Below are 25,848 nucleotides of genomic sequence, written 5' to 3'. Positions count from 1 at the left end.
ACTATTTTGCTACTTTGAGATTGGCAAGAATAAGTAGCATTGTCAGATGATTTTTGTTCTGAAATGGCCGTTTCTCGCGATGTGACGTTAGTATTGCCCACCCCTGTATTTTTCCTGCGGACGCCCATGGCTGCGTTAACCTTTTCTGCGACCCAAATACTTCTATTCCGGAATAAATTTAGAATATTCGGAAGTCACAGGGACAGCGACAAGAGAAAAGGTTAATTAGATACGATACCTACTCCTTGTTAATTAACTTTCTGCGTAGGCTTCTGTTTAGTTAAGTTTATTAGGCTAAGCTTCCTTGAAAGAATAAGAACATATTTCAGGGGTCGCCAACCTTTACCACTCTAAAAACCATTCGGGCCAATTTCAAATTTTCACAGAAAAAAAACACACTGGGAGCCGCAAAGACCTTTATATTTGAAATACAATGCCACTGTAAAAGCGTTTTTACATCTCGCGACATTCAACTTTTTGTTGTTAATTAGTTCGTTGCATATTAGGTACACAGTTTAAGCAAATGAAAGTTCCCACGTAGCATCGATCGCTGTGTTTTCTTGAGACGCGGATTTTTATTTGTGCATTTAACGCGTATTGTTAGACAACTAGTATATTTTTCTTAAATTCTTGACTTTTAAGTACATTTTAACATTTCTCCCTGACGCAAATTTACACACTGAATTTCCTGACATGTCAGGGAAAATCCTGACGTATGGCAACCCTAAGTTATATCATTGCCTATTAATTGTTTCATAGTGTACAAAAAAATATTTCAACAAACCAGATGAGTTCGTTAAACAGCGTTAATACTAGTGATGTACCGAATCGGCTAAATTTCGATTCGGCCGAAACCGAATATTCGGCGGTTTTGCCGAATAAATTCGGCCGAATCAACCGAATCATTTATGACGTCACGCGAAGTCGCACGCTTCGCGTTTAACGTGAAAAAAATGTTCATCTACCAGGCAACCAGTGCAAAATAGTTGTGTTTCGTCCTTATTTCAGTTCTGTGGGGTTTAAAACTGCCTTAAGCATGATTGGCAACCTACCAATGAATTACTAATTTTTTTACTACCGTGGGAAAAACGATAATGTGTTGAAAAAGATAAACATTGACGCAATTTTCGTTATGTTTGGGCTTTTGAAAGATTGCGTGGACCATAATAAGCAGAAAAGACACGTTTAACGATTTAAATTTGTGTTCGTAAAAGATTCGGTTTCGGCCGAAACCGAATCTTTGCAAAAATGATCGATTCGGCCGAATAAATTCGGCAAACCGAATATTCGGTACATCTCTAGTTAATACCTGTTAATTGACGGCAAACATGTGTTTGTTTTAAGTCAATTCCGAAACCAAAATAACTAACTGTGTGACTTAGTTAAATAGTTTCGCCAGTACTAGTAACCGTTAAGCAGTTTAATTGCATGTTCGAATTTTATGTGGCACTTCTGTCACAATATTGCGCTTACAGGGCAAGGAAAGACAATTAATTGGCACCAACATAAAGATAATTTCACGTTTATTATTATCAACGTTTTTGTGGAGATGTTCTCGCGTAAGTTGATTTATTTTTTAAGTGAGCTTCCTTAGATTTGTTTGCTTATTCCGTTATCTTAGTTTACACCTCGCTACCTTACAAGGTTTGACAACTAATGTTTTAAAGCAGGGGTTCTTAAACTGGGGGGCGCGCCCCCCTAGGGGGGCGTGAAGGGTTCGCAAGGGGGGCGCACCACAATCTGGCTGCAAAGTTTTCACTTGCAAACAATTGTAAATTAATGCATTGGAATTATGTCGGCACTGATTTCGAACTTTTTGTTTAAAGTAAACGCTTCATTACTCTGAAATGGATGTCCAGTTGTACTAACATAACTTTTCTACACTGCGGGCCGGATACGTTCGCGCGTGCCGCATAGTTTACATGCCCTAGTGCCGTCTTCTCAAGCTTAGCACACGAGACTATTTTTATAGGGGCGCCAAGATTTTTTTTTTTGGTCTTTTTAAAAATCTATTTAAAAACTGTTAAATTGTATAGTTAGTCTCATCTTACAAGGAATGTTTATATTATGTCACAAGTAACACAATAAGGCAATTGTTTGCGCACAATTAACACTTTTTGTTTTGTCTGTGACGTAATAAACTGGCTTTGGATCAATCCTGGGCGTTGCAATCCTATAAAAGTCGGTAATATTAATTTTACATGTCGTAACAGTAAACTTTTGTAAGGAGTAGATTAATTTTTGACAGTAACAAAGTTATCAATACGTTTTGGCAAACCTAAAAAATGGGATCGCGGGCCGTAGTTTGGTGACCCCTGTACTATACAGTCGGCTGCACATTTTTTATTCGTTCGCAATTTCGCATTAGAGATTGCCTTGGCTTTGAGTGAATCAACATTTTCTGGGCAACATATGCGTAGTTTACAAGAATACTGGCACCGTGGCTCTGTGCGCGCGCTTTTTTTGCAACTTATCAGTGTTGAAATGGCTTTTTCTAACGATTGGAACTAACTTGACAGTAGTTTAAGGCGGACCTACGATGTATGTTGTTTTCAAAAAAACAAGACAAGCATCATCAGTGCTAACGTTTTTTAGGGGGGCGTGAGAATAAATAAATAGTGTCAAGTGGGGCACGGCCGAAAAAGTTTAAGAATCCCTGTTTTAAAGGGTAACAATAGTGACCTAATATTTGTGATTTGTCACAAATTAGGCAAAGTACTGCAAACTTTGAAAAAAAGTTTTGAAAAGGTGCTTTGAGCTGAGACCTGAGAACATTTAATTTGGACGCCATGCACATTTATAATGATTTGAAGCAGGGGTTCCCAACAGGGGGTACTCGTACCCCTTGGGGGTACGAGATTGAACATCAAGGGGTACGAAGATGCTTGGGTCCAAAAGCAGATTTCACAGTATAGTTTTGTTTTGGAATTGTAAATGATATTATGCCATTACGGTCTTTGCTTTAAAAAAAGCAATTGTTGTTATTAAGCAAGAAGTCTCATTGTTACATAACAATGTTGTTTTTGCTTGCTGCCAGCATTAAACAGCAAGGCACACAGTTAGGGGAAAACCACAGATAAACGGGCATTCAATGTAGCCTTGCTGTAAATCTGCTACAAACGGTTTACTAACGAAAGTAGGGAGAGGCGAGGCAAAACGGACACTGCACTGTTTTCATATTAAATGAACTGTACCATTTTGTTTTGCGTAACTAGAATCAAGACTAATAAATGTTATGTAAAACATTGGAAACTGCTGCTCTTTCTAGAGGTCTAAAATAGAAAAAAAACTTGAATATGATAACCTAGTTTTATTCTTTGATAAAATGTTTAGTAAAATATTTTTACAAGTTTAGAATATCGGTTAAACATCTAATGGAGCTATAAAAGCCATTTCGTTTAGCAATATATCTGAAAAATTCCATCAAAGTTTTTTGGGGGGTACGAAGAATGCTCTGACCTGACAAAGGGGTACGGGCAGCAAAAAAGGTTGGGAACCCCTGATTTAAAGGTTACAAAACGAAAAAAACAGCCTGAGACAATTTGGGTTCTTAAAGCTAATGATACAAAAGCCACGTGGAAGGTTTTCGGCGCGCAATTGATAAAACTGTGGGCAAATGAAATTTAAAAATATTGTGTGATTTAAAAAAGTGGGTTGCGGCATTGTTGTAGTTGTTTGGTCGCAGAGCTTCGCCCGTACATTCTGTGGTGCCTTTGACCCGAGACACTTATACATTCTTCAGAGTTTGACAATGTAACAGTTGCACCATCGAAATAATAATGGGATTGTGGAAAGACATAAACCCTCGTGGGTCTGGTCAAAATCACCTGGGAGTTCCAGTTTGGGAAAGGCTGCGTCAGGGTTAAGCCATGTGGCACTCACCTGTAATCATTAAAATTATCCAGCCTGCTGGGAAAAAAGTTTGGTGACCCCTGATGTAAGGCATCAAACACTTCCTGCTGCTAAAAACTATTGTTGGACTAGAAAACCTATAAAACAACTTTATTTTGAATGTTTTGGTGTTGGTGGGCTTAAAGAATTCCTTATAGCTAGCTCTCGTTCTGAGATATGTACTGGTTTAAAAGTTTGAACTATTTTGTCAGTTATAAAATGGCCAGTGTCTGTGTGGGGCAAATAAAACAATAACCATTTTGTTCGCAAGCGGCGCAGAACTTGTGAAGGATAATGATACCACACTAAAGGATCAGAAATTGAACCATGAATAGCTTTTCCATTCCATTCATCAGTTATTCCTTTTACCATTACTTTTCCATCAATTGTCTCTAATTCCAAAATCAAGTTTCCTTTTCTGGACACAGAATGAATTCGTTGGAATCCTGATTTGCAGTCCAGTCTATGTTCATGAACCACTTGGATGAAGTTTCTGTGATGTTGTGGAGTAAACTGAGTTGTTTCACAGCTTTCCATGGTAATTGGCAGTAATGAGAAGCATCTAAGTGACAACAAAGAACATTATTTTAAATTGCAACTTGTCTCAAATAGCATGCCTTTGTAATTAATAAGCTGATGATTGTATAGTGTTCTGTCTGTCAAAATGATCAAATATTGATGATACAGCACAAAATAATTGCAGACTGGATGATAAGATTGCAGTGTGACATATAAGCAAGCTAGATATCATAAAAGGAGGTTTGACATATGTGTTTTCACTGAGACCGCAACTGAGAGGTGTAAATGTATGCAGAAGTATTTACAAAAATCAGATACCACTGAAGTAAAATGCATTAAAATTACATTAATCTGAGGGCAGTTAAAGTTAGGGTTACTTATTCATTATAGTGTCGCCTATATCTACAGGCAATGTGTAAACATACATACTTCAACACTTCATCTCTTCCTTTACATAAAAGATAAGGATCTTCATATGTTATTGATTCTTTAAAACATGTCTTTAGTTTGTGTGGCTTTATGGTCTTCATTTCAAATAGTTGCTGCATGGTTTCCACTATACTTTGACGTTGCATCATGATTTCAGAATCTGTTTTGTCAAAGTCTGGTGATCCATATAACTTTTCCTTTCCTTTGTTTATGTTATACTGGCAGTACAAGCCATCTCCAAAAATAAATGCACATGGAACTGCAGCAAATAAACTCACGAACTTCTTCATAGCATGCTACAACTGTAACGAACGGTTTACCTGTAATTAATTACCTGTAATCATAATCATACCGGTAATCATAGACCAATAGACATAGTCGATGAATTAAAGGTAGAGGCGCTAGAGCAGTGCTCTTCAACCAGTGTGCACGGTGCTACCTAGTGCAGGGGTTTCAAACTCGTGGGGTTCGCAGGCCACATTGCAGTTTGGGAATTATGCCGAAGGCCGCATGTAATTTTTAGTCTAGTTTCGCTTGGGATCGCATGCAAATGCTGATTTAATTTTCTTTTAAATTGGGGTCGCTTTTAAAAAAGATTGAAGACCACTGCTCTACAATGTGAAGAACAGCAGTTTTAACTCTATTATTACGTCATCATCTATATTGTGACGCCTTTCGTACCTGTTTTTTCGCATTGTTTGCACACAATAGCTACTAGGCTGGTAATACTCTTTTCAGTAACACAAAATCTGTTTAGGGCAGTTTGAAAATCAAAAGTTTTGGCAAAGGAGTTTTAATTACATCACCCCTGCCAGTACATATATTTTAATGTGGCCGTACGGCCGCGGGTTGTACACCCTTGACTGAAACTTTAAGGAACGGTTTTATTACTATCGTTTCTATTCATAACATATGAATTTGTATGTATAAATTAAATTTCGGTAAACGTCTGTTTAAATAATAGCTTTTAACTTGAAAAGTAAGAAAAATTGAGTATAATTAGATAAAAATCTGACAAAATACTACAATCGTTGTTGACTGTGCGTGGGCCGCATTGGAGGGCGCATGCGGCTTGCGGGCCGCGAGTTTGACAGGCCTGCCCTAGTGTGTACCAAAATATGCATGGGGTGCACCAGTACGAAACGGTATACAAGGGTGCATCACAAACTTGTAATGAACCATTAATATTTGATCTTCAGGATATCAGAAAAAGGGTGTAGGTTTCAATTGATGTGTAAATGAACCTTTCATTTTTTTAAATGTTGATGTCTAACTCTAACACTATAAAGACGCTTTGCGCACAGTACAGATTGACGTTAATTTACGTCAAAAGTTTTTGATCAAAAATATTTACGTTTTGGTCAAAAACAGTTTTTGATTTTGAAGTAAACAGGGTGCATGAGTTCGTCACAACAACTTTAAGGGTTCACCAGACCAAAAAAGGTTGAAGAGCTCTGCGCTAGAGCCAATAACACAGGGTTTTTACATCAGACCAGACACCACAGGTGCAGGTTTGATAATTTCCGATAGGTGACGCAGCGGAGCATAAGCGTTTGTGATGGAAATAATTGGCAATTGCTGACTCAGCGCAATACCGAAAATTAGCAAACCTGTACGATTCGCCGTCTGTGCTTAAGAGTGCTGTTTAAATTCGAATTCATTTGTCTAGAATTAGATAAATTGCATCAGCATCAGCAGCGGTAAATGTGACGTTAAAAAAGCTGGAAACTCTGCTAACCAAAGTGTCTATCTTTGATAAGAACCAGCAACGACCCGGGGAATCATACATCACACAAAGATTGCGTTAAAGGTGGGTAGCGCAAAGAGCATTTGTGAACTTGTGAAAATGCCAACGGTTATTAGGGTTGGGGTGAGGTTTTACAATAAAAACTAACCTATTAACTTTGTCCCTAACGTTAAATTTAGTTCCCAGCCCTATCCCAGACTCACTGTTAATTTAAATAACTGTGCTGCTCTTTTCGCTATCAGATAGCTCTACCAAAGGGTGTAGCCTACAAATTTTGTTGCCGTGAGGTAGGCTAGGCCAATGGTTCTTAACCTTTTTGGTGCGGTTTCCCATTAAAATAAATCACCAAGTTTAAATTTCCCCCTTTGTTATTTTATAATAATGTTTTGTGCCAAACATTAACAAACAAATTATTCTTTTTCACATAATTTCCCTCTAAAACCATTAAATTTCCCACTAGTGGGAAATTTCCCACAGGTTAAGAACCACTGGGCTAGGCTATGGTGTTAGTACTTTTTCCAATTATCTATTACTTTGGAAATATATAAAGATATATTGGGGCATAGCCTATTTGCGAGATGTTTTTGCAAAATTCACATTTCTTCAGTGTATTTGTGTTTTTTAGTGACACGTGGGCCAACGTAACTAACGAAGACAGCAAATAATTTTTGCAGGAATGCGTTTTAATTGCTGAAAAGGTAAGTAAAAGTGAGCTAAGTTGGCTATGTATTTAAGCGTTTTGCCAATTTTTAACTAAGAACCCTGCTTCTAAAGCAGGGGCGTCCAACCCGTGGCCCGCGGGCCACATGTGGCCCGCAGGAAGGTTCTGAGTGGCCCGCGTGGTAGTTTTTGAAATGACAACTTCATCGCCTACTTAATTTATGGCAAACTTTCATTCCGAAAAATTGACATTTTAATTGTTGTTTGCCCTATTTCTTTGTTAGTTGAGTAGTAATACACAACTGTTCAGGTTACTTTTGTTGCGTCACAATGCGCACTGTTACGCATCACAATTTCTACATTGTTACGTCATAATCTGCCTCGTGCTTCAAGAGAATCAGTAATGTTTCTTGGTTTTTTGAAATGCATCTGATATCAGAGACTCCCGCAAAACGCTTTTAGCAGTAAAACATCTTCCGAACTCTGCAGTGATATAGATTATGTCAAACAGAAAACAAAAAGCAAGTAACGCTAACAGAACTTTCCAAGAAAGGTTGGCATGTGACTTAAAATCCCCTGTAAGATCAGTAATTTCTGACTGCCATATGGAAAAATCGCTCTACATTTCTCCATCGTCCATCTCACCGAATATTGCCAAACTTATTAGAGAAAAACAGGGCCAAACTTTACATTGAAATTTCGACTTGGGAAAACCTTTGTTGACTTAACTTTATCTTGGTGTGATTATTGTTCTTATAATAGTAAACGAGGATTATACACATTTCCAAGATTAGAATTTCGGTGTGAGGATTTTTATAAGAAATTATAAGACAGGTATTTCTAAGATTCCAAATTAGCAGTAACACTCAAGTGGCCCGCGCAATCATTCGTAAACCGCATGTGGCCCTTTGGCCAAAAAGGTTGGACACCCCTGTTCTAAAGCAACATTAAGCCAAGCGATGCAGCAAAAGAAATATCAAGTAGTTAATGTTTAACAACTGCCGAAAGCAAAGTAGTACTGTGTAGAACCGCAACGCCTAATCTCTCTGTTTGTGTAACGGATCGAGCGGTTTTATTTAGGCCAAGTCCTGTGAAACGAAAACTGTGCTGTACGCCATTACTGATTTTGTTTTTGCAGAGTTAGATGACAATTTGCTAAACCCGAACTGCCACGGAATTTGTAGATAAGACCAACATGGTTGAGTTTGCGCCATTTAGAATACCTTTAGCAAGGCGACTGCAAACTTTTGCAGTGGCACATTTTTTGTTTTGCTTTTTATTGTTAGGTAAGTTTTTTATTTGATAATTATGTACTAAAAGCTTTAATTGTGGCCATGTGTTTTGTTTCATCAGCACAAGTGTGCACATTCCTTTTCTTATACGTCTTGGTGTTCACAAGCTACTGGATCTATCTTGTACCGTATATCGTTTACTACATTTACGACTGGAATTCTCCAGAGGATGGTGGTAGCAAAAGAAGTGATTGGCTTAGAAGCTGGCGCATTTGGTCCTACATGAGCGACTACTTTCCAACCAGGGTAAAGAGTTGAAAGTTTATCTATATGCACAACACGTTATGTTTTGTTATTGTTTAAGTTACACAAGACAGTGGAACTTGATCCAAAACGAAACTATTTGTTTGGAGTTCATCCTCATGGCGTTTTATCAATCAGTGCATTTACACACTTTACCTGCAACGGATCAGGATTCGACAATGTCTTCCCTGGATTTCGCGCCTACTTGGCAATGCTCCCATTCTGGTTTCGCGTTCCGTTCTATCGCGATTATATCATGCGGGGAGGTAACGTTATTCCTTTTTTTTGGAATATTATTATAACATGTCAAAGTTGTGCGGAGTTTCATTTTAACTAGGGGCATTTGGCAATGCAATTCTTGCACAACTAGCCTAATTGGTCAATCCAGAAAGGGATTAGTCAAAAGAATTCAACATAAAAAATATTTTTTATAAATTTCGCCGACATATTATTTTTATTTAAAATTGTATGTGTTTAATTTATTAGGACTTGTGCCATCGACTAAAAAAAGTATTCGTTCCGTTATAAATAAACCAGGAGGAGGAAATATTCTATGCCTAATCCCAGGTATTTTGTGTGGATTAATTGTTTTAATGATTAGATTCACATCTTGTTTTTTTACACATATATTTTAACAGGTGGCGCCCCTGAGGCCCTGCTTGCTCGACCTGGTGATATAACTATTATTCTCAAGTCAAGAATGGGCTTTTTCAAGCTGGCTTTGACTAGCGGGTAATACGCCTATGTACTATACATTTTGCTTGATTCATGTGATAATTAACATCGTTTTAAGGGCATCCCTTGTGCCCGTCATTTCGTACGGGGATCAAAATGTATGGGAACAAGCGGAATATACCCCAGGAACATGGTCATACTCGTTCCAATCGTTTCTACTGAAATATTTCACTTTCTGCCTACCATCTTTTCATGCAAGGGGAATGTTTCAATACAGTTTCGGATTGCTTCCATACAGGCAAAGTCTGCATACAGTTGGTGGGTTTATTATTGAATTTCTTGTGATATCAACTTGTTTTAGTATTGAAACCAGAAGGAGAAACAAGTTTTTTATGTGATGAACTAAAAAAATCAATACTTATTGTAGTTGGAGAACCAATCGAGGTGGTTAGCATATCAAATCCTTCTAGTGATGATATTCTACGTCTACAGAAGTTGTACATTGAAAAACTTTTGGATCTTTTTGAGAGCAACAAAGGCAAATATGCGGACAAAGATTGTAAACTCATTATCACATAAAATATACGATCACTTGCATGAACGCTAATTAGTTAGTATTTTGCAGTCAGGTTTTTATTTTGTTTACTAAATCAACTAAATGTTAAATGCAATGTAACATGTACAAATAGTATGATTTTTAAATTCACTTTTTTCGGAGTGTTGTTCAATACAAATTTTGTTAAAAATCATATACCATCATATGCCCTTTTTTCCTCAATATTTCGATTTTAAAACTGCTCTTAACAAATTTTGTGGGGCTGGAATGAGTATTAACAACCTAGTAGCCATGTGTGTTCGACTTCGTGTACGCCTTTTTTGCATACAATTCGAAAATAAGGCACCACAAGCGTCACAATATAGATGTGATGATATAATAAATAGTCAAGACTGATCGTCAAACTGTTCAGCTCGCGATTTGTGCATCAAGTTAGAAATTAGTCTGTTTCTTTTTTAGGCGCCACTAGGTGGTGAATGTATCAGATAAACCTAATTCTTTACATCAGTAATTTTTTGAAACAAAGACAACAGCACACTGGCGGCGCGGCCGTTGGTGAAATAAAGATCTGGTGAAATAAGGATCTGCTTTTCGCATTTAAGTGGTTCTACCTTAGAACCAAGGGCGTCCGCAGGTTTTCGGTTAGGGGGGGTCAAGGTGGGTTCACTCTGACCTTTCGGCCGGATGTAAATTTTTTTTGAAAATTTGACCATTACACCATCCAGACAATTTATCATTTTTATCAATGTTTACATTTCTACGGATTTTTATCAAATTGGCCAGAGCACAAATTATCAGAGTTATATAATCGTTTTATTGCACACTATTATCGTGCTCAAGTGAACCTTGCGTAAAGTGTAATATATACATTTGGGGTAATAATGCACTTTGTTTTGTCATAATTCATAACTGAGTGGTTTCCGCAGCGACCGACTGCTAGAGTAGCTAGTAGTTTCAAGAAAAGATAGTAAAGGAAGGTAAGAACAGAGAAAAAGAAGCATTTCCATTACGCGATGGTATTTGGGAGTCTATAATCTTTAAAACCATACACAGAAAAAAGTTATGAGTTTTGATTATATCAACAGCAAATTTGAAAATTAGCGATTGTTCAAATAGCTTAGTTTCAATCTGCCAAGGACTGGTAGAAGTGTGGCAAGCTGTAAATGCAGTTAACCAGTAGCCTATATGTGGTGATTTAAGATTTGCAGTGAGCCTAAAAAGATTTGAGCATTTGGCACTAATCCCCAAAATCAATTATTCTGATATCTACGAACCACAAATCACCATATAACTGCATTTGTCAAAAAACTGAAGAAATTGAACAGCAAGGGTATGATAGAAATTAAAAAGCAAGCGTAGGCTAATGTGTATGATTATGTGGATATTGATGTATCCACAGAGTAGGCCTAAAAAGTTTCTCGGTTTAGAACTGTCTCGTTCTTTCGTGGGTATCAACAAAAAAGAAAGTTGCATATTGGTACCGGAAATAGTTTTATTTTTGGCAAATGTTTAGAATTAACCCCTCTCCCCAACGTATTGATAGATTTGCGCCAAGCTCTGATATATATCAAAAACATTTATTGGAAGTGTATCCAAACTTAATTGTTGTTCGAATTTTGCTGGCAAGTCTCGGTACTTGTGCGGTAGAAAGATCATTCAGCACAATGAGGCGGGTCAAAACATGGCTCAGATCAACCATGTCTGGAGACAGGCTATCCGGCTGTGTATGATGAGTGTCCACAGAAGCCGAATAAACTCGGAAAAAAATTCGTTCATCCAAAAAGTCATCGAAAAATTCGGCAAAGACCCACGTCGACTTAACTTTTTATTCAAGAACTGATTAACTAAACTGGTGGCTGATTGTTCTTTTCTGTATGGTTCAATGTTACGAACAGCTTCATTGAATTCACGAAATACGAGATGATTTTATCTGAAACTATGAGTTATCCTTCTTCAGATTTATGTAAGATAAAGCCAGTGTCCGCACTAGTAATGTGGTTCTGAGAGTAGGCTACAGGAGCTCAAGTTGTCGAATTTTGCGATTACGGGTAGCTCGTAGGTATCTTCGTAAATTAATAGAGGAAGTGGGATACTCCCGAAGAAGGGTGATGATCACAATCGGAGAGCTTGACCAGCCAGTCATCACTCGTATCACCTTTACCCCTCCCCCCTTTCAGAAAATTGCCTACTTTGCATGTTCTCGCTTTTTTATTTTTCATCCAACAATTTTCCAGGGGGGGTCAGCTGACCCCATTTGACCCTATGTGCGGACGCCCTTGCTTAGAACCACTTAAATGCAAAAAAAAAGATTGTGTGGTGCGTGGTATAAAAAAGTGAGGCGGTATAACTATAATGTCGGTGTTATCATTGTCAATTTTAACAAGTACATTTTTACTGTTGTCGTTAACTTTACTGAACATTCTTTTAACGCACCGTGGAGTAGTCAAAACTCTAAACGTCAAAAACAAAATACAGTAAAGACGTTCAAAACGTAAAAAAGACCACAGAAATGAAGATTGTCTGAACACGACAAGTTGAAATATAGCCAACAACATGGTTGCCAACTCTGCCCATCAGCAGACATAGTAAAGGATCCTAACCTGGGTTTTCCGGACTTCCAAGTTGGCCATTTAAGGCTTTGAGTTAGCGGACACTTAAATGCGAAAATTTAAAAGCATTTTAGAGTCTCAAAACAATCTAATGCAATCCTTATTTAAACTGAGTAAATTTTGTTTCATATTATTTTGTCTCTGTTATAACACAGTAGCCTAGACTTATTTAACGAACATCCTGAATTTTTTAAAAAATAGGCCTATTGTGGTAAATTTGTGACAGGTCCGCAAACTTGACCAGTTTGCCAAATAAGTCCACTGCCACGGAACGATTCGACCCCTTGACTTACCGATTCATCATTCGCCTTATCAGCAAATAGATCAACAAACATAATAATTTTCAAAAGATATGCAATCTTATTGAAAAATTTGATTTAACAACGTAATGTTTAAAGAAACGATTTGATCTAAATGCTACAAATTTGCATATCTTACCTTGCAGATAAGCTGTGTACAGTTTGTAAAACTTAAAGTATTGAAACACAAATCAACATTTCAGGAGAATGCCTCTGGGCCTTCCCATGTATTATGACAACCGACAGAAAATAATACACAGCGACGAATTTTATACCTCGTGAAAAAAGATTAAAATGTAAAAAAAGTAAAACGTATCGAAAAAAAAGTGGTGCATTCAGGCGCCGAGGGGGTGAGGTGGTGCAAGCAACATCGGCGTCGGCGATCATATTACAAAGTCTTGCGTAACATAGTCTTTTTACATTGGATGTTTGAATATCGGAATTGAAAAGTTTGCATCCAACTTACTCCAGTTGTTCTGCACAGCGTTTAACTTCCTGACTGATTTAAACGATGTACAATATGCCGCTGCCTTTATCGTGATGTAAGGTAAATTAAATATTATTTTCGGGAAAAAATTCAAAAATAAAACATATGGCAAGAATATAAAAAAACATACACTAAAGACTCATTGGCTGGTACAAATCGTATAAGTTATAACCTGTTGCATTGTACAAAAAACAAGGGTTTCTATAAAATTGCTATCTGATTGGATTATGAAAAAAGTCAATTTTGTACAATTAAAGTGTCCCTTCTTTTAACGCTAACCTAACTATTTGATTATGCTAAAAGAAAAAAATATAATCTGTAATTTTTTTCAATTTTTAGTATAGGCCTATTGCTTGTAAGTTGCGAGGAGTTCGTGACCGGGCCGTATAACTTTTCAGGTTTAATGCTATAAAACATTTTGCCCATATATCCCGGGGAAAATGAACTAATTTAAGCGTTTTTATTGCCAAATAACTTAATTGTAGTTATTTGAAGACCGGTCCGCGATAAAATTTTAGTTTCAAAAACGGGCCGCAGTACAAAAAAGGTTGCCGACCCCTGGTATAGTATAAACTGCCCAACACAACAAATTTGGTTGAAACGACTTGTGTAGATAAGTACAAAAATTATAAGAAAATTTATTTAAATTAATACATGCAGTTTGAAAACAAGCATTAAAATATTAATTACAGAACAGTATACAACCTCATGGCTTTGTCAACGAAATGTCAACTTGGCAAGAAGAAGGTATCAAATCATCGTATTACTTCAAACAATGGTATGCATAGTAAAATACCAAATGGCTTTATTCAAACAAACAAAGGCATTTTCATACCTTTATCATATTGTGTGCACGTTATAATAAATTAAAATTAATGTACAGCATTTGTGCCAACTATTATAGTTGTTGTCCACTCTTAAGGTGAGAAATGCGAGCACAACAAATACATATAAGTTCGGTCAATGTAAAATTCAAAGGTCTGCAAATCATTTGTATGTCGATATGGCTTGGAATATGAAGAAATTTTGCAACACCAGTAAATAAATTAAATTGAAACACACAAAAATCATGTGCTTTCACCCAGCATATCTTTCCATTACCTCTATAGTGGAATATATCCACTGCTGGTAATGAAAAACATTCACATATACACTGGGTGAAGCTCTTCCGCAGGGCGAACGGCCAAATGACGTAATCCCGGCTAAATACCACGAACATTTTCCAGTTCCATGTTTGCACGCTAGTGGACCACCCGAATCACCCTGAAACACAGGTTTCCCCACGATATAGCAGTTTGTTGGCGTTTGAGAGTAATTTGACATTAATTCGAATACTTTCACAATAAGCAACTTCACTAACCTTGCAAGTATCGGGAGTGTTTGGTCTTCCTGACCCTGCACATATGTTCTGTTTGGAAAACACAAAATTTCGATAAAAGCTGGAGCAGTGCAGTATAGTTACTATGGGAACTTTTGCCGCTTGGAAAACCTTAGCTGTGCTTGACGTGGGATCTGTGAAAAAGAAGGTGGCTTGTTCAGTCCTAAGATATGGACAAGCGGTGTTCATATTTGTAGAATAAAACGACTCACTAGTTTTTCCGAAACCCATGATAAAGCAAGTGTCCTGTACACCGGGATGTCTATTCCCAGGAAGGCATAACGGTTGAACAGATGCAGTTATATCTACAGCTTTTTCTAGTTTGATAATCGCAATGTCATTTATGGCATGGTCATTTATTTTTCTGAAAAGTATAATCCATCGCAATTTAAGCAGTGTATTTTAAATGATAAAGATAAACCACAACAAGCTTACGTAAAATTTGGATGTAGTCGAAAACTGATCATTTTTGCGTGTTGAGTAGTTTGCCCAGGGTTACTGGTGTTTGAAAGGCCTAGGAAGATGTAATTGCTGCGAAGTTCTGAAACGGAACTTCCAAAGTCCCTGAAGACGCACGTAAAACAGTTTTGAATTATTTTAAAAAGCAGTTGTATAGTGACGAAACACGACTAACTTACGGTATACAATGTGCGGCTGTCACTATGTACCGTTCAGCTATTAAAGAACCACCACATATCTGGTTTCCCAAGTAAAGCAAAGCATTCCAAGGAAAGTCAGAAGCGTGAGCGGATTGTCCACAGTATACTCGACGAATCCCCTACAATTTGCAACACATTTGAACTTTTAAACTTTATTAATGAAGCTATGATGAAACTTACAGTTTCACATCTAGAGTAGATTTCAGATGAACAACCACAGGCATTGGAAAGAGGGTGAGGACGGTATTCATAGTTACTAAATCCAGCTAAAAAAGGTAAATAAAGATGTCAAAACAAGAACTTCAATTCGCAGTTTGATGAAAATAAACACTTTATCACACCTGGTAAAAAACTCGGCGAGGAAAGATGACCATTTATTGAGCCAGAATCGGGCTGACTGCTTTGTGACTCATTGTTTGCCGCTGGCTTGGGATTGCTTAACTGAAAAAACATTGTATTAAAAAACTGTGAAAAGGTGGTCGAAAATGAAAATATACCTTTACACCTTCGTTTGCTGGATTACTGGCTCTTTCAAAGCACCATGGAACTCCAATCTACACATCATGAAATTATCAACTGTATGGATTAGGAGAGGTGTATAATTTACTTACCTGTCTGGAATCCCAGCAACACAAATTTGCAAGACATTCGCTTTTGAACGTAAATCCACAGTTTACCCGACTGTTGGGCGTTATTTCACAAACTCCTAATCGTTTCGTGCTTATTGTTCCTGCATTCAACAGTTTTATTTTACTGGGATCTTTGGGTAAATAATACTTAGAAATAAAATACCGTTTCCTGCAAGTTCTTCTCTTCGGTTTTCTCTGTCTGCACCCCCCACTTCGTTGGCTTGGTTTTGAAGATTTGTAGAAGCTTCATTGATAAGTTGAGCAGCTGTAAAATTGCACGAAGTATTTCTTAGCATTCTAAATTTACAACCCACCACACTTTAGGAGGTTTTTTTAAAAGTGCCGTAGGGTTTTTAAGCTATTAACAACCGTAGGGTTTAAACCGTAGGGTTTTTTAAAAGTGCAAAGTTTATGTCACCTTGCCTCTCAAGAGAAAAAAAATGACTGTTAAGTTGTTAATAGCTTAACGTGACCAATAAAAATATCATGTTTGAATTTAAACTTACATTTACATTGAACAGATGCACCGTTGCGAGAAATTTGTACATCGCCGTTGTGTGAATGATACCAAACCATGTTGTCGTTCGAATCAGGTAAGCACCACTGAATCATCGACCCAACGTGAAGAAAACCCCCGTTACATATTAAAACGCATCTAGATAACTGTTGGTTGCCATTACTGCACAACAGCCGGCCATTGGCTACAGGAGGCAATCGGTTACAGGATTGAGTTTTGGCAGCTGAAAAAGGCGTTGGTAAGTAAATTTCTCTCACGGAAACGTTAAAACACGACTTTAACCTGCACATTGAAATTGCCCTGTTGGTTGCCATTGTCCAGTTACGGGGTTACATAACCTTTCATCCGATCCAACTGCCCGATAGTTTGCGTGACAAGCCAACTTACAAAAAGATCCGGTAAACGAACCGTCAGAACAAAGAATATTGCCGTTCGGCACATCGTATATATCTCCCGGACACGAATCTGTTACAGTTACACCAAGTCGTTACAAATCTGTAATATCATTGGTGATATAACATGTTGCATTTTGTTACCTTTACATTTCAAATTGTGCCAGTCGTGGCATCCGAGATTTACCGAATCCAGTTCGGGAATTTGTGTTCCTTTATATCGGTTGAATCTCGGATATGGAATACCTTTTTTACACTGTAATGCACAAACTGATAGGAATCCGTCCCTCTTAAGAATCCTCATACTTTGATTCTGCACAAAATTTTTAAATGATAAGATTGTAATAAACCAATATGTTTGCTAAATACGTTAATGCTGTTCAATTTAACAACAACAAATATACATCGTCACTACATACGCATTGTTGTTTACTCTCAGCAAACGTGACAGGAAAGAGTAACTGGTTCCCGCAATTAAACTGATTTTTGTCGCATTTAAATTGGACATAACGTAAGGGGTAAGAAACTAATTGCAAATCGTGACTTTGGGTTTGAAACAAAAGGACGATGGGTTATATTTACAGCGGCTAGAGTGAACGGGAAAGTTACCGATAAAATCGTGCTTGTGACTAAAACGCTTCCGGTTATGTAAAACAAAACAAAAACTACCCAAACTTGATGTCTTTGTTCCAAATCTGACACGCCGTGAAGCAAATTGAAAGCGACATTATTTACTTGATATTCATTCCACGTGCAATATATGTAGATCAATCCATTAGGAAGAGGAATGAGCCAAGTTTTCCTCATCTCGCAATTCGTTTTAAAAAGTGACGCTGAGAATAATTGTATGTATATAATAAAACAAATGAATAATATGTTTAAATACAAAGAAGTTTAAATTCAATGTTAAAAAACAGTAAACTTAATTTTACAAGTTACAACATTTTTCTGTGGCAAATGTTACACATGTCAGCAATACAGGCGTTATACTCTCTCCGAGTCCTGAAAACAGTATTTCATAATGCAATGTCAAAAGGTTGTTATGTTGGCAAAATTTCCAAACGCTATGGGTTATACAGTCTATGCTCAGGTAAATCGTATGTTAGTTTTTATTCTGGAATTTATTACCATCATCGAGGAAAAGGTATAATGAATGTGTTGCATTTTGGACGACAAAAGAGGACCATTAATGTAGTACTAAAAGTTATTAAATCATTACGTTTATCCGTGATTTTTTGTTGCTTATAATGTTTAAAACTGAACAGAACCAATTAATATTAATTTGAAGCATTGCAATTTGCAGTGTTTTAGTGACTTACAGTTTTGTTGAGAGCTTCCAGATCTGACCCTTGGCATCATTGTAGGAGATACATTTAGATCACGGTCTTCCTGATTATTCGTTAAAGAATTTCCAGTAGCAGAGGTAGCATCAAGCAAAAGCAAAGTAACAAAAAACGATACTTGCGTTAGTGTCATTGCAAGTAACAAATTATATAAATCCAGCAATATCACCCTGTCTTTGGACAAAAGGTTAAATTTTATATCTGCACACAAATTAAAATCGACTACAGTCATGTTAAAAACACATGAAAGAGAACACGACCACTAGTTTTTTCTTTTGAATAAAGTTGTATAATTCAGTCTTTCTTGTTCTCAAAAACAACAATTTTTGATAAAACAAACCACAGAAAAAACTACTGATAGACTTCAACAATGTCTGACTGATGTTTATATATAGTGCTGAGCAATTCAGAATATCGCCGCAGGCAAGTCTAGCAATCACGAAAAAATGACGAAATAATATGTTCCCCATATATATGTTCCCCTTGATATTGATGCCGTAACAAGAAAATATACGTAAGGGAAGGTAAAATATTTTTTGAAGCGGATCGACTGAATTGTTGCTCATTTGGAGATTGACCAACTCTTAACGGCATTTAAACAACACGCTAACTTCATCACTAAAACAAAGAAATAGTTGTGGAAACAATAAAGGACTATTAAGTTCCGGTAAAAACATAAAATAGACTTGTTAAATTTTTGTAAAATCATTACAGAAAGTCTCATCGAAACAGCACAAAATACGTGTGTTTTCTTCACACAACATGAACGAGAGAAAAGCTTCGTTTAAGTTTACCTCAGGGTTCAAATTTTCCCTCGGGCATATGTAGACAAATCTTGACACTTTAAATAAAACTCACATCATTGGTAATCTTATACGCAATCAACCAGTCAGTAGCCTCAACAAGACGCTGAAACAGTGTAGGTCACGAAACTGCATAGGCTGCTTTGCGCAATATGTGATTTAATTATTGGTTTTGGTCTCGGATGACAATGCTAAACAACAGTTTGACGTGCGAAGACAAATTGATGTCGTTAGGTGATTTAAAGCTTATTAGAACTTAGTCACACGCCAACTTTGAAGCGAAACATCAAATCGCAATTTGAGTGGAACTAAAACACGCACCAAAATCCGTGATTGTTCTACGCTATACCAAGAAATACCGACACTACGACATTTCGTGCCACAAGAATGTGTTAACGTTTTGTTGCAACCGAACAGCAATGATTAAACTCTAATCACAGTTATGAGATTTGAGGACGAACCCGCATGGAAGTTAATCAACGCATATTTGTAGAACTCCTGGAAACGGCCGACATAATTTAATTAAAGCATGCATTCTGATTAACACATTAAGTGGATAGCTAGACGTTTTGATCGAACGCAGATAAAGTCGCCAAATCCTCACAATAATTAGGCGGGCAACCACACCGTGCATCAGCGCGACACTTGACAATTAACGCAGTAAATAACTACTTTTTCACCTGAATAGCTGGGTGTTTTCCGGCTTGTCGCACAAACGCGTAAGATACTTCACACATCAAACGAACTTAGCAAGTTTCGCAGCATGTTAATACGACGAAATCAGGCCGCAAAAATCTTGTGACAAGTTTCAAAAGCGTGGCTACGCACGACACCTGCCTACTTAAAAGGCGACAGAAAATATTCGCACATCAACCATCATGGATGGCATAGCCACACTAGAAAGTGGCCCAGTCAGATGTTTATAATTTAAACACACCTGCAAAACTGGCAACATGCGGAAATGGCCACATAGTCATTACCATGGACAGCGCTTAAAGCAGAGCCCCAGGCAACCGCCAGTAAATGGCTTAAGCGGAAGGATTGACGTCAACTGAATCATTTTTTGTTTAATGGAAAAATCTTTTTTTTTGGATAGATCTTAGAAGAACAGCCAATAAACATCGACAAACGCTGATTGGTAAACACCGTTTATTATAGACTAGAAATAATTATGTACGCATTGATGACAAACACACCACAAAACAAAGAAATATCACTACAAACAAATTTGGACTAAAAATGCATATGTCACGGTGTCAGTGCGGATAACATTATACGGATGCAATTGCAACAGTTGATCTTAAAGGTTCAGGTGTGTTGAACATACATTTAAATCAGATTGTAGTAAGCACAAGTGAAAACACAACATAATAAGCGGAATGAAATAAAGCAGCAGGCTGCGTCTTATTGACATGCTAAAAACGCAATGAATTGTTTGTGCGTTAAGTGATTTTGGCATATTCCGTTTCAAACTTTCGAATTAACTCATTCTTAACAGATTCCTCCACGAACGCGGACTTCAAAGCCAGGATGTTCTGTAAAATAGGCAAACTAATAAACAAAAGTGTAGCCTACTTCGACTTACACCACTGTCGAGCTGATTTAATATCAAGCACCGATCCAATATTTTTTATGTCTTTTATGTGCCGTAAACACTCTGCTTTGTGTTCTTTGAATTATATACAGTTGTTTATAGATGACTCCATACCAATAATTTGATGTCCTCAATGGAAAATCCGAAGTACTTTTGAGCTATATTATAATCGTCATAGATGGTTGTCTGCTGAATAGCAGGATCATCTGTACTAAGCGAGAAGTTCACTTTGTCTTTTAAAAATCTAAACAATCCGTTTGTTAGTTCAACTTTTACAAATGACACAAACCATGTTAACAATATATTACTACCTAATAGCGGGATGCTTTGTCAAATCGGGATCGACGGACGCTGTAAGGTAACTTGATCTCGGACAAACTTCGAAATGAACATCCCTCGCCTTGGCCTCATTGTAAACAGACTCGCTGTCAACCACGTGGTAGCCGTGACCAATTCTTTGTGCGTTCAATATTTGCATTGCCTATGAAACAGTTTTATAATTTAGCAGTGTTTAACACAGTGGTTCCCAAACTTTTTCATTATTTTGTCAAAACGGTCCCTTTGCCATTATTTCGAGGGCTCGCGGTCCTTAAGCTGGAATGTGCATTTCAGGAAAACGAAAGTTGATTGCAGGATTTTCGCTAGTTATGCAAAATTGCGCATAATAATGATCTAAACTCTATAAAAGACAGCTTGTGACATTACAGACAAGACAAAAAGCAGTACGATTGTGCGCGAGCAATTGCATTTTTGATAGTTGTCTTTCAATAAAGGCTATTGTTTGGCAATGGAGACAGTCGATTTCTCAATTCTCTTGATTTAAACTTATTCAGTAGCACAAACTGACGCTAAATAAGATTATAGAATTACTTTACCCGCTTCGCGGTCCCCCCAAAATTGCCTCACGGACCCCTAAAGGACCGCGGACCCCAGTTTGGGAACCGCTGGTTTAACATGACGAAACTATTTATGATCATGTACCTGTTCTACTTCCTCAGCAGATCCATTTTCCCCAGCATGAGCGGTTCTGTGAATGTTATGATCTCTACAAAACTAATTAAAATTCAACACCAACATAATTATGTATATTTCAAAGGTAAATATAAAATCTTTACTTGATACGCGTCGATATGCCTTTGTTGCACCAAATTCCCAGGTTCTGTTCCTTCACCCGCTATATCTATTCCTACAACACCCATCGAAGAATATTCTTTGCACATCTTTGCGACCTCCATTGACCATTCTGGGAATTAGACATAGCTGTTTCACAGGATTTATTCAACGCGCTTATTTTGCACATAATAAAAAAATAATTTAACAAAGCGACAGTGATCAAAAATAAATAAGCTGCGTGGTTGAAAAAGTTACCATATAGGAAGTTTGAGTTAAATCAACAAATCTTGTCCGATTTCTGGGCGCCAAGAAAGAATGTAAATACGTTATTCGAAAATAATCTCGTTGCGACTTTTAATAAAGCTTGTGGTACTTTCTTACCCGGCAGTAATGAGATGGTACATAATATTATTCGCACTTCTATCCCAAATTTCACCGATGCTTCGGAAGTGGTGGAACATACAGCCTCGATAACATCACGTGGTCTTACATTGCCTCTAAAAGGAACAAATGATACAACAAATAGAAGAAATCAACCTTCAACCTACACGCACATAGGTTTTATCATGTATCAATTACTGTACCAATTTACATTTGGTCCTCATTCGCCATATTATGCTGTTGTTGTTTTACAAATATAGGTCTTCACATCTCAATAGTTGTAATTTCAAAACAACTTTATAAAACAATTAGGGTAAACACAGAACAAATACAAAGTTTCGGCAGTATTGCCTACATCAGTGGTTCCCAACCAGGGCCCATGGCCCCCCAGGGGGGCCACGAGCTATGTTCCGGGGGACCACGGACGTATATTCACAAGAAACACCCACTAAAAGTCATTTTCACTTTAACTTTATTCCCGAATTTAATCGACTATTTCACATACTATTTGTTTATAGTGAGGTTTATCACGCTCATTTACTATATATGTAAGGCCAAAAACAATACCGCATTCCAACGCGACATTGCTATCTACATTTAAAGGGGGCCACAGGTCCTACATGGTAACTTGAAGGGGGCCACGAGGCCAAAAAGTTACTTTAAGGGGGCCATGGTCCACGAAAGGTTGGGAACCACTGGCCTAAACCTTTTTTAACGCAACATAAAAGTCTCTTACTTTTAATAATCAAACATAACTACTGCATATATGGCACAGTGAAATGACAAAAAGGTATACTGATCGAGTCTTGCTCCTTTACAGCCCGAAAAGCTTACCAAATTCGAGAGTGACAGCGCTAGAGAGCAACCTTTTTAGCTTTTTCGTCGCATGTCTTTAATGAAGAACATCGTAACCCGATGGCAAACGAACTTAAGTTCAAAATAAATGGTGTGAAATCAAGTGAAAAGAGCATTAACGTGAAATGTATCTGTTACATTTAATGGTCGAAAACCTAGGTAATTTTACTTGGTTTTGGCATAAAGCATCGGTTCCACATCACAATTCGCTAAAAAGTGAGGTGACACTCTCAGTTCGAGGTAGGCGATTCCATTCGCAGCTTTGTCTTCAATGGCCTCATATGTTATTCGCTTGATTGCTTTGATATCTCCACTTGTACAAAGATAAATTATAAGTCAAGGTCAAACCAAAGCTACAACAGCTTACCTTATGACAGGTTCGAATATGGCGAACCCTGACAAGAAATGGATAAGATTGTCGCAACGTTCCAATGCACAAAATTTTGCCAATTGTACAGGATCATACGTGGGTAACTGAATGTTTCTTTCTCTGCAAGTGAACAAAAAAATAAAAGACACCTATAAATTAAATGACATTGCATTATATTATCTTCGTAATACACATTTCGAAAAGCAAGTTATAGTATATGACAAATATTACTTGGCAATTTCAATTATTGTAGTCAATCGAAAGCATCCATCCAAATGGCAATGTAACTCAGCCTGTTGTAAAAGTAAGATGTTCTTAGTGTTAGTTATGTTGGACTAGTTGACTGCTATATCTTTATCGAAGTTATCATACTAAACCGTTCGGACGTTAAGGCATTACAGAAAAAAGCAAACCGCACAATTTATATTTGAAGGTAATTTTCGCATTAAGCATTTGTCTGACAAAAATCCAAATGCAATTATGCTTTATACGTTTTGTAATGATTTATTTACGTACATTGTATGAGTGTAATCTTATCTGATTAAAATGAGTTTTGTAAATTCTGTGTATTTAAACGCATTAAAATGAGTTATAGTTACTCTAAAAAAAACTTACTAATATTGCAATTTTTATGCAGATGATGTTAAACTTTGGGGTATATAAGAATCACGCAAAAAACCTTTGGGGTCGAGGATTTATCGATCATACTCTATAACAGCGGTTCTTAACCTTTTTTTGTCCACGCCCCCCTAAGGTGTTTGTCGAGCACTTCACGCCCCCCTGAAACAGGCAAAAAACGACAGTTTTTTCGAACACATGCAGCAATGGAACTACAAGAAGTCTCCGTTGCCTATGTTGTAAACCAGGGATCACCTAATTACTGCCCAGGGGCGTTAAATGTGCAAACATTCATTATACATTTCAGTAATAATTCTACCTTGTCTAACAGGATTACAAGGCATAAGTATCATCCAAAAGCAGTTTGTTACCTCACAGACAAAAGCAAAGAATAGTAATTGTGTGCGAATAATTGCCTTTTTAGTTCTTTGTGATAGAATAAACGTGCATTAGTTGGTATGTGACAGTTTTAGATTTTTTATAATTTTAAAATTAAACAGCGATATAATCTAAATACAAATAAGATCGTAGGAAGACATGCAGACCCTTTGTGGTCTGGTCAAAATCGCCTCGCGAGTGCCAGTTTGGGAAAGGCTGCGTCAGAGCTTGTAAGAACCCATGCGGCTCTCGAGCGTGATTATTAAAATGATCCGGCCCGCAGTTAAAAAAATTTGGTGAACCCTGTTCTAAACTGACAAACCAAAAACTTTGCCTTGTATGACATTATTCAAAACTTGTGTTACGCCATAAGGTATCGCATCATAATATTCGTTTCTTTTTTGAAAACGTGGTGCTCGCAAACAATACACACTTGCAAAGTTAATTTTAGGGGAGGTAAGTCTAAAGTTAAATAAATTTGGTTATTTAACTTTTGGCTCACGCCCCCCCCCCCCCCTGGAAATGTCTCGCGCCCCCCTAGGGGGGCGTGCCCCCCGGTTAAGAACCACTGCTCTATAATCATGTTAGCGTCATCGCACGTAAAGGAAAAATCCTTAGTGGAAACAGAAAAGCTAAAAAACTATTACAAATGGGCTGAGACTTTAATTGCAATAAAAGGTTGGGACTACCTTACCTTGGGAAAATGAAAATCCATATCTTTATAGTTTTAAAATTAAATTACTCTGTTTAAATAGGAAGGCAATGGGTCTGGAACCACCAAACTATCGTTCAACTAGCAAACGTAAAATTTCAGATAAACGGTAGCTGTATCGGCGATTTTAAACAAGAAAAGAATGCATAAAATAAGTTATTGTGATGCCCTTTCCCCAGACACCGATACCAACACTGCATGTTAGGTATTAGCTTGCAGCGCGAGCCTGAAGTCTTAAATCATGAAATGACTTGACAGACAGGAAATTCCTTGCTAGTTGCTGCTGGTTAAATGTTGGTTTCCTTCTTTCCATACAACGAAGTAATCCTTTTTGTTTTTTATTGCTCGCATCTACACTGGTTTGTATAAATTTGTGCCCCAATTACCATCTGATATTCAATACTAAAATGTTTACCGCCTGTCTAATTTCACTGAACGCTCATAGATTAGCGATAACGCACAGCCTGAGAAGCTCTAAACAGATTTGCTCTCCACATGCCACATGTCAGAAGAACACTGCTGTTGTGTAACTTACTATACAAACAAGAAATTCCAAAATAGAGAAGTGGGCAGGGGGCGGTTCCCAATCCCAGCACTTGGCTGCGGCTTGACTGCCAAACGTGCCTCAAGCGAGTGTATGTGCATGCTTGTGTGTGCGTGTGTGTGCAAGCGACATGCTTGGTTGGTTGTCTGCAGCTG

At 37.4% G+C, this 25,848-nt stretch overlaps 4 protein-coding genes across 5 annotated transcripts; 1 reads left to right on the top strand and 3 right to left on the bottom strand.

Annotated features, from left to right (window-relative positions):
- Positions 1–2,758: 2,758 nt before the first annotated feature.
- On the bottom strand, positions 2,759–5,223 carry LOC145237452 (uncharacterized). The gene is made up of 2 exons (XM_080100312.1): positions 4,840–5,223; positions 2,759–4,453 (listed from the first exon to the last, which is right to left on the bottom strand). The coding sequence occupies exons 1-2, from the start codon at positions 5,127–5,129 to the stop codon at positions 4,003–4,005; spliced, it is 741 nt and encodes a 246-aa protein (XP_079956438.1). The 5' UTR covers positions 5,130–5,223; the 3' UTR covers positions 2,759–4,002.
- A 1,336-nt stretch (positions 5,224–6,559) lies between these two features.
- LOC145239285 (2-acylglycerol O-acyltransferase 1-like) lies at positions 6,560–10,593 on the top strand. The gene is made up of 9 exons (XM_080102588.1): positions 6,560–6,649; positions 7,212–7,284; positions 8,385–8,532; positions 8,600–8,784; positions 8,843–9,047; positions 9,268–9,348; positions 9,420–9,513; positions 9,575–9,774; positions 9,884–10,593. Exons 3-9 carry the CDS (start codon positions 8,442–8,444, stop codon positions 10,033–10,035), a joined length of 1,008 nt encoding a protein of 335 aa, XP_079958714.1. The 5' UTR covers positions 6,560–6,649; positions 7,212–7,284; positions 8,385–8,441; the 3' UTR covers positions 10,036–10,593.
- A 2,534-nt stretch (positions 10,594–13,127) lies between these two features.
- On the bottom strand, positions 13,128–18,492 carry LOC145239588 (uncharacterized). 2 transcript variants are annotated; one of them, XM_080102951.1, is made up of 15 exons: positions 18,302–18,492; positions 17,652–17,815; positions 17,127–17,295; positions 16,873–17,055; positions 16,580–16,813; positions 16,237–16,338; positions 16,056–16,174; positions 15,942–15,998; positions 15,786–15,885; positions 15,625–15,710; positions 15,424–15,563; positions 15,221–15,349; positions 14,998–15,149; positions 14,768–14,919; positions 13,128–14,670 (listed from the first exon to the last, which is right to left on the bottom strand). In XM_080102951.1, exons 1-15 carry the CDS (start codon positions 18,456–18,458, stop codon positions 14,485–14,487), a joined length of 2,130 nt encoding a protein of 709 aa, XP_079959077.1. In that variant the 5' UTR covers positions 18,459–18,492; the 3' UTR covers positions 13,128–14,484. The 2 variants fall into 2 exon arrangements, with proteins under 2 accessions (XP_079959077.1, XP_079959078.1); XM_080102952.1 differs by having other exon boundaries at positions 17,718–17,815.
- A 1,768-nt stretch (positions 18,493–20,260) lies between these two features.
- LOC145238471 (adenosine deaminase-like) lies at positions 20,261–25,669 on the bottom strand. The gene is made up of 10 exons (XM_080101664.1): positions 25,132–25,669; positions 23,673–23,734; positions 23,439–23,561; positions 23,241–23,384; positions 22,217–22,332; positions 21,838–21,965; positions 21,704–21,775; positions 21,034–21,203; positions 20,837–20,966; positions 20,261–20,663 (listed from the first exon to the last, which is right to left on the bottom strand). The coding sequence occupies exons 1-10, from the start codon at positions 25,150–25,152 to the stop codon at positions 20,571–20,573; spliced, it is 1,059 nt and encodes a 352-aa protein (XP_079957790.1). The 5' UTR covers positions 25,153–25,669; the 3' UTR covers positions 20,261–20,570.
- Positions 25,670–25,848: the final 179 nt, after the last annotated feature.

The sequence above is a fragment of the Phallusia mammillata genome, chromosome 7, assembly GCF_965637545.1.
Source record: "Phallusia mammillata chromosome 7, kaPhaMamm4.hap1.1, whole genome shotgun sequence".
Lineage (NCBI taxonomy): Eukaryota > Metazoa > Chordata > Ascidiacea > Phlebobranchia > Ascidiidae > Phallusia > Phallusia mammillata.
This window is presented reverse-complemented; position numbering and strand designations above follow the sequence as displayed.

Excerpts from the sequence above, each read along its gene's own strand:
- LOC145237452 (XM_080100312.1), bottom strand. The coding sequence starts at position 5,129 with ATGAAGAAGTTCGTGAGTTTATTTGCTGCAGTTCCATGTGCATTTATT. Across the intron at positions 4,454-4,839 it reads GGAAGAGATGAAGTGTTGAA|ATGCTTCTCATTACTGCCAA; the intron begins GTATGTATGTTT and ends GTTGTCACTTAG.
- LOC145239285 (XM_080102588.1), top strand. The coding sequence starts at position 8,442 with ATGGTTGAGTTTGCGCCATTTAGAATACCTTTAGCAAGGCGACTGCAA. Across the intron at positions 8,785-8,842 it reads GCGACTACTTTCCAACCAGG|TTACACAAGACAGTGGAACT; the intron begins GTAAAGAGTTGA and ends TTATTGTTTAAG. Across the intron at positions 9,048-9,267 it reads CGATTATATCATGCGGGGAG|GACTTGTGCCATCGACTAAA; the intron begins GTAACGTTATTC and ends TTAATTTATTAG.
- LOC145239588 (XM_080102951.1), bottom strand. The coding sequence starts at position 18,458 with ATGACACTAACGCAAGTATCGTTTTTTGTTACTTTGCTTTTGCTTGAT. Across the intron at positions 15,711-15,785 it reads CTCGCCGAGTTTTTTACCAG|CTGGATTTAGTAACTATGAA; the intron begins GTGTGATAAAGT and ends TACCTTTTTTAG. Across the intron at positions 15,564-15,624 it reads TCTACTCTAGATGTGAAACT|GGGATTCGTCGAGTATACTG; the intron begins GTAAGTTTCATC and ends TGCAAATTGTAG.
- LOC145238471 (XM_080101664.1), bottom strand. The coding sequence starts at position 25,152 with ATGGATTTTCATTTTCCCAAG. Across the intron at positions 23,385-23,438 it reads ATATTCGAACCTGTCATAAG|TGGAGATATCAAAGCAATCA; the intron begins GTAAGCTGTTGT and ends TCTTTGTACAAG. Across the intron at positions 21,776-21,837 it reads GGCATATCGACGCGTATCAA|TTTTGTAGAGATCATAACAT; the intron begins GTAAAGATTTTA and ends AATTTTAATTAG.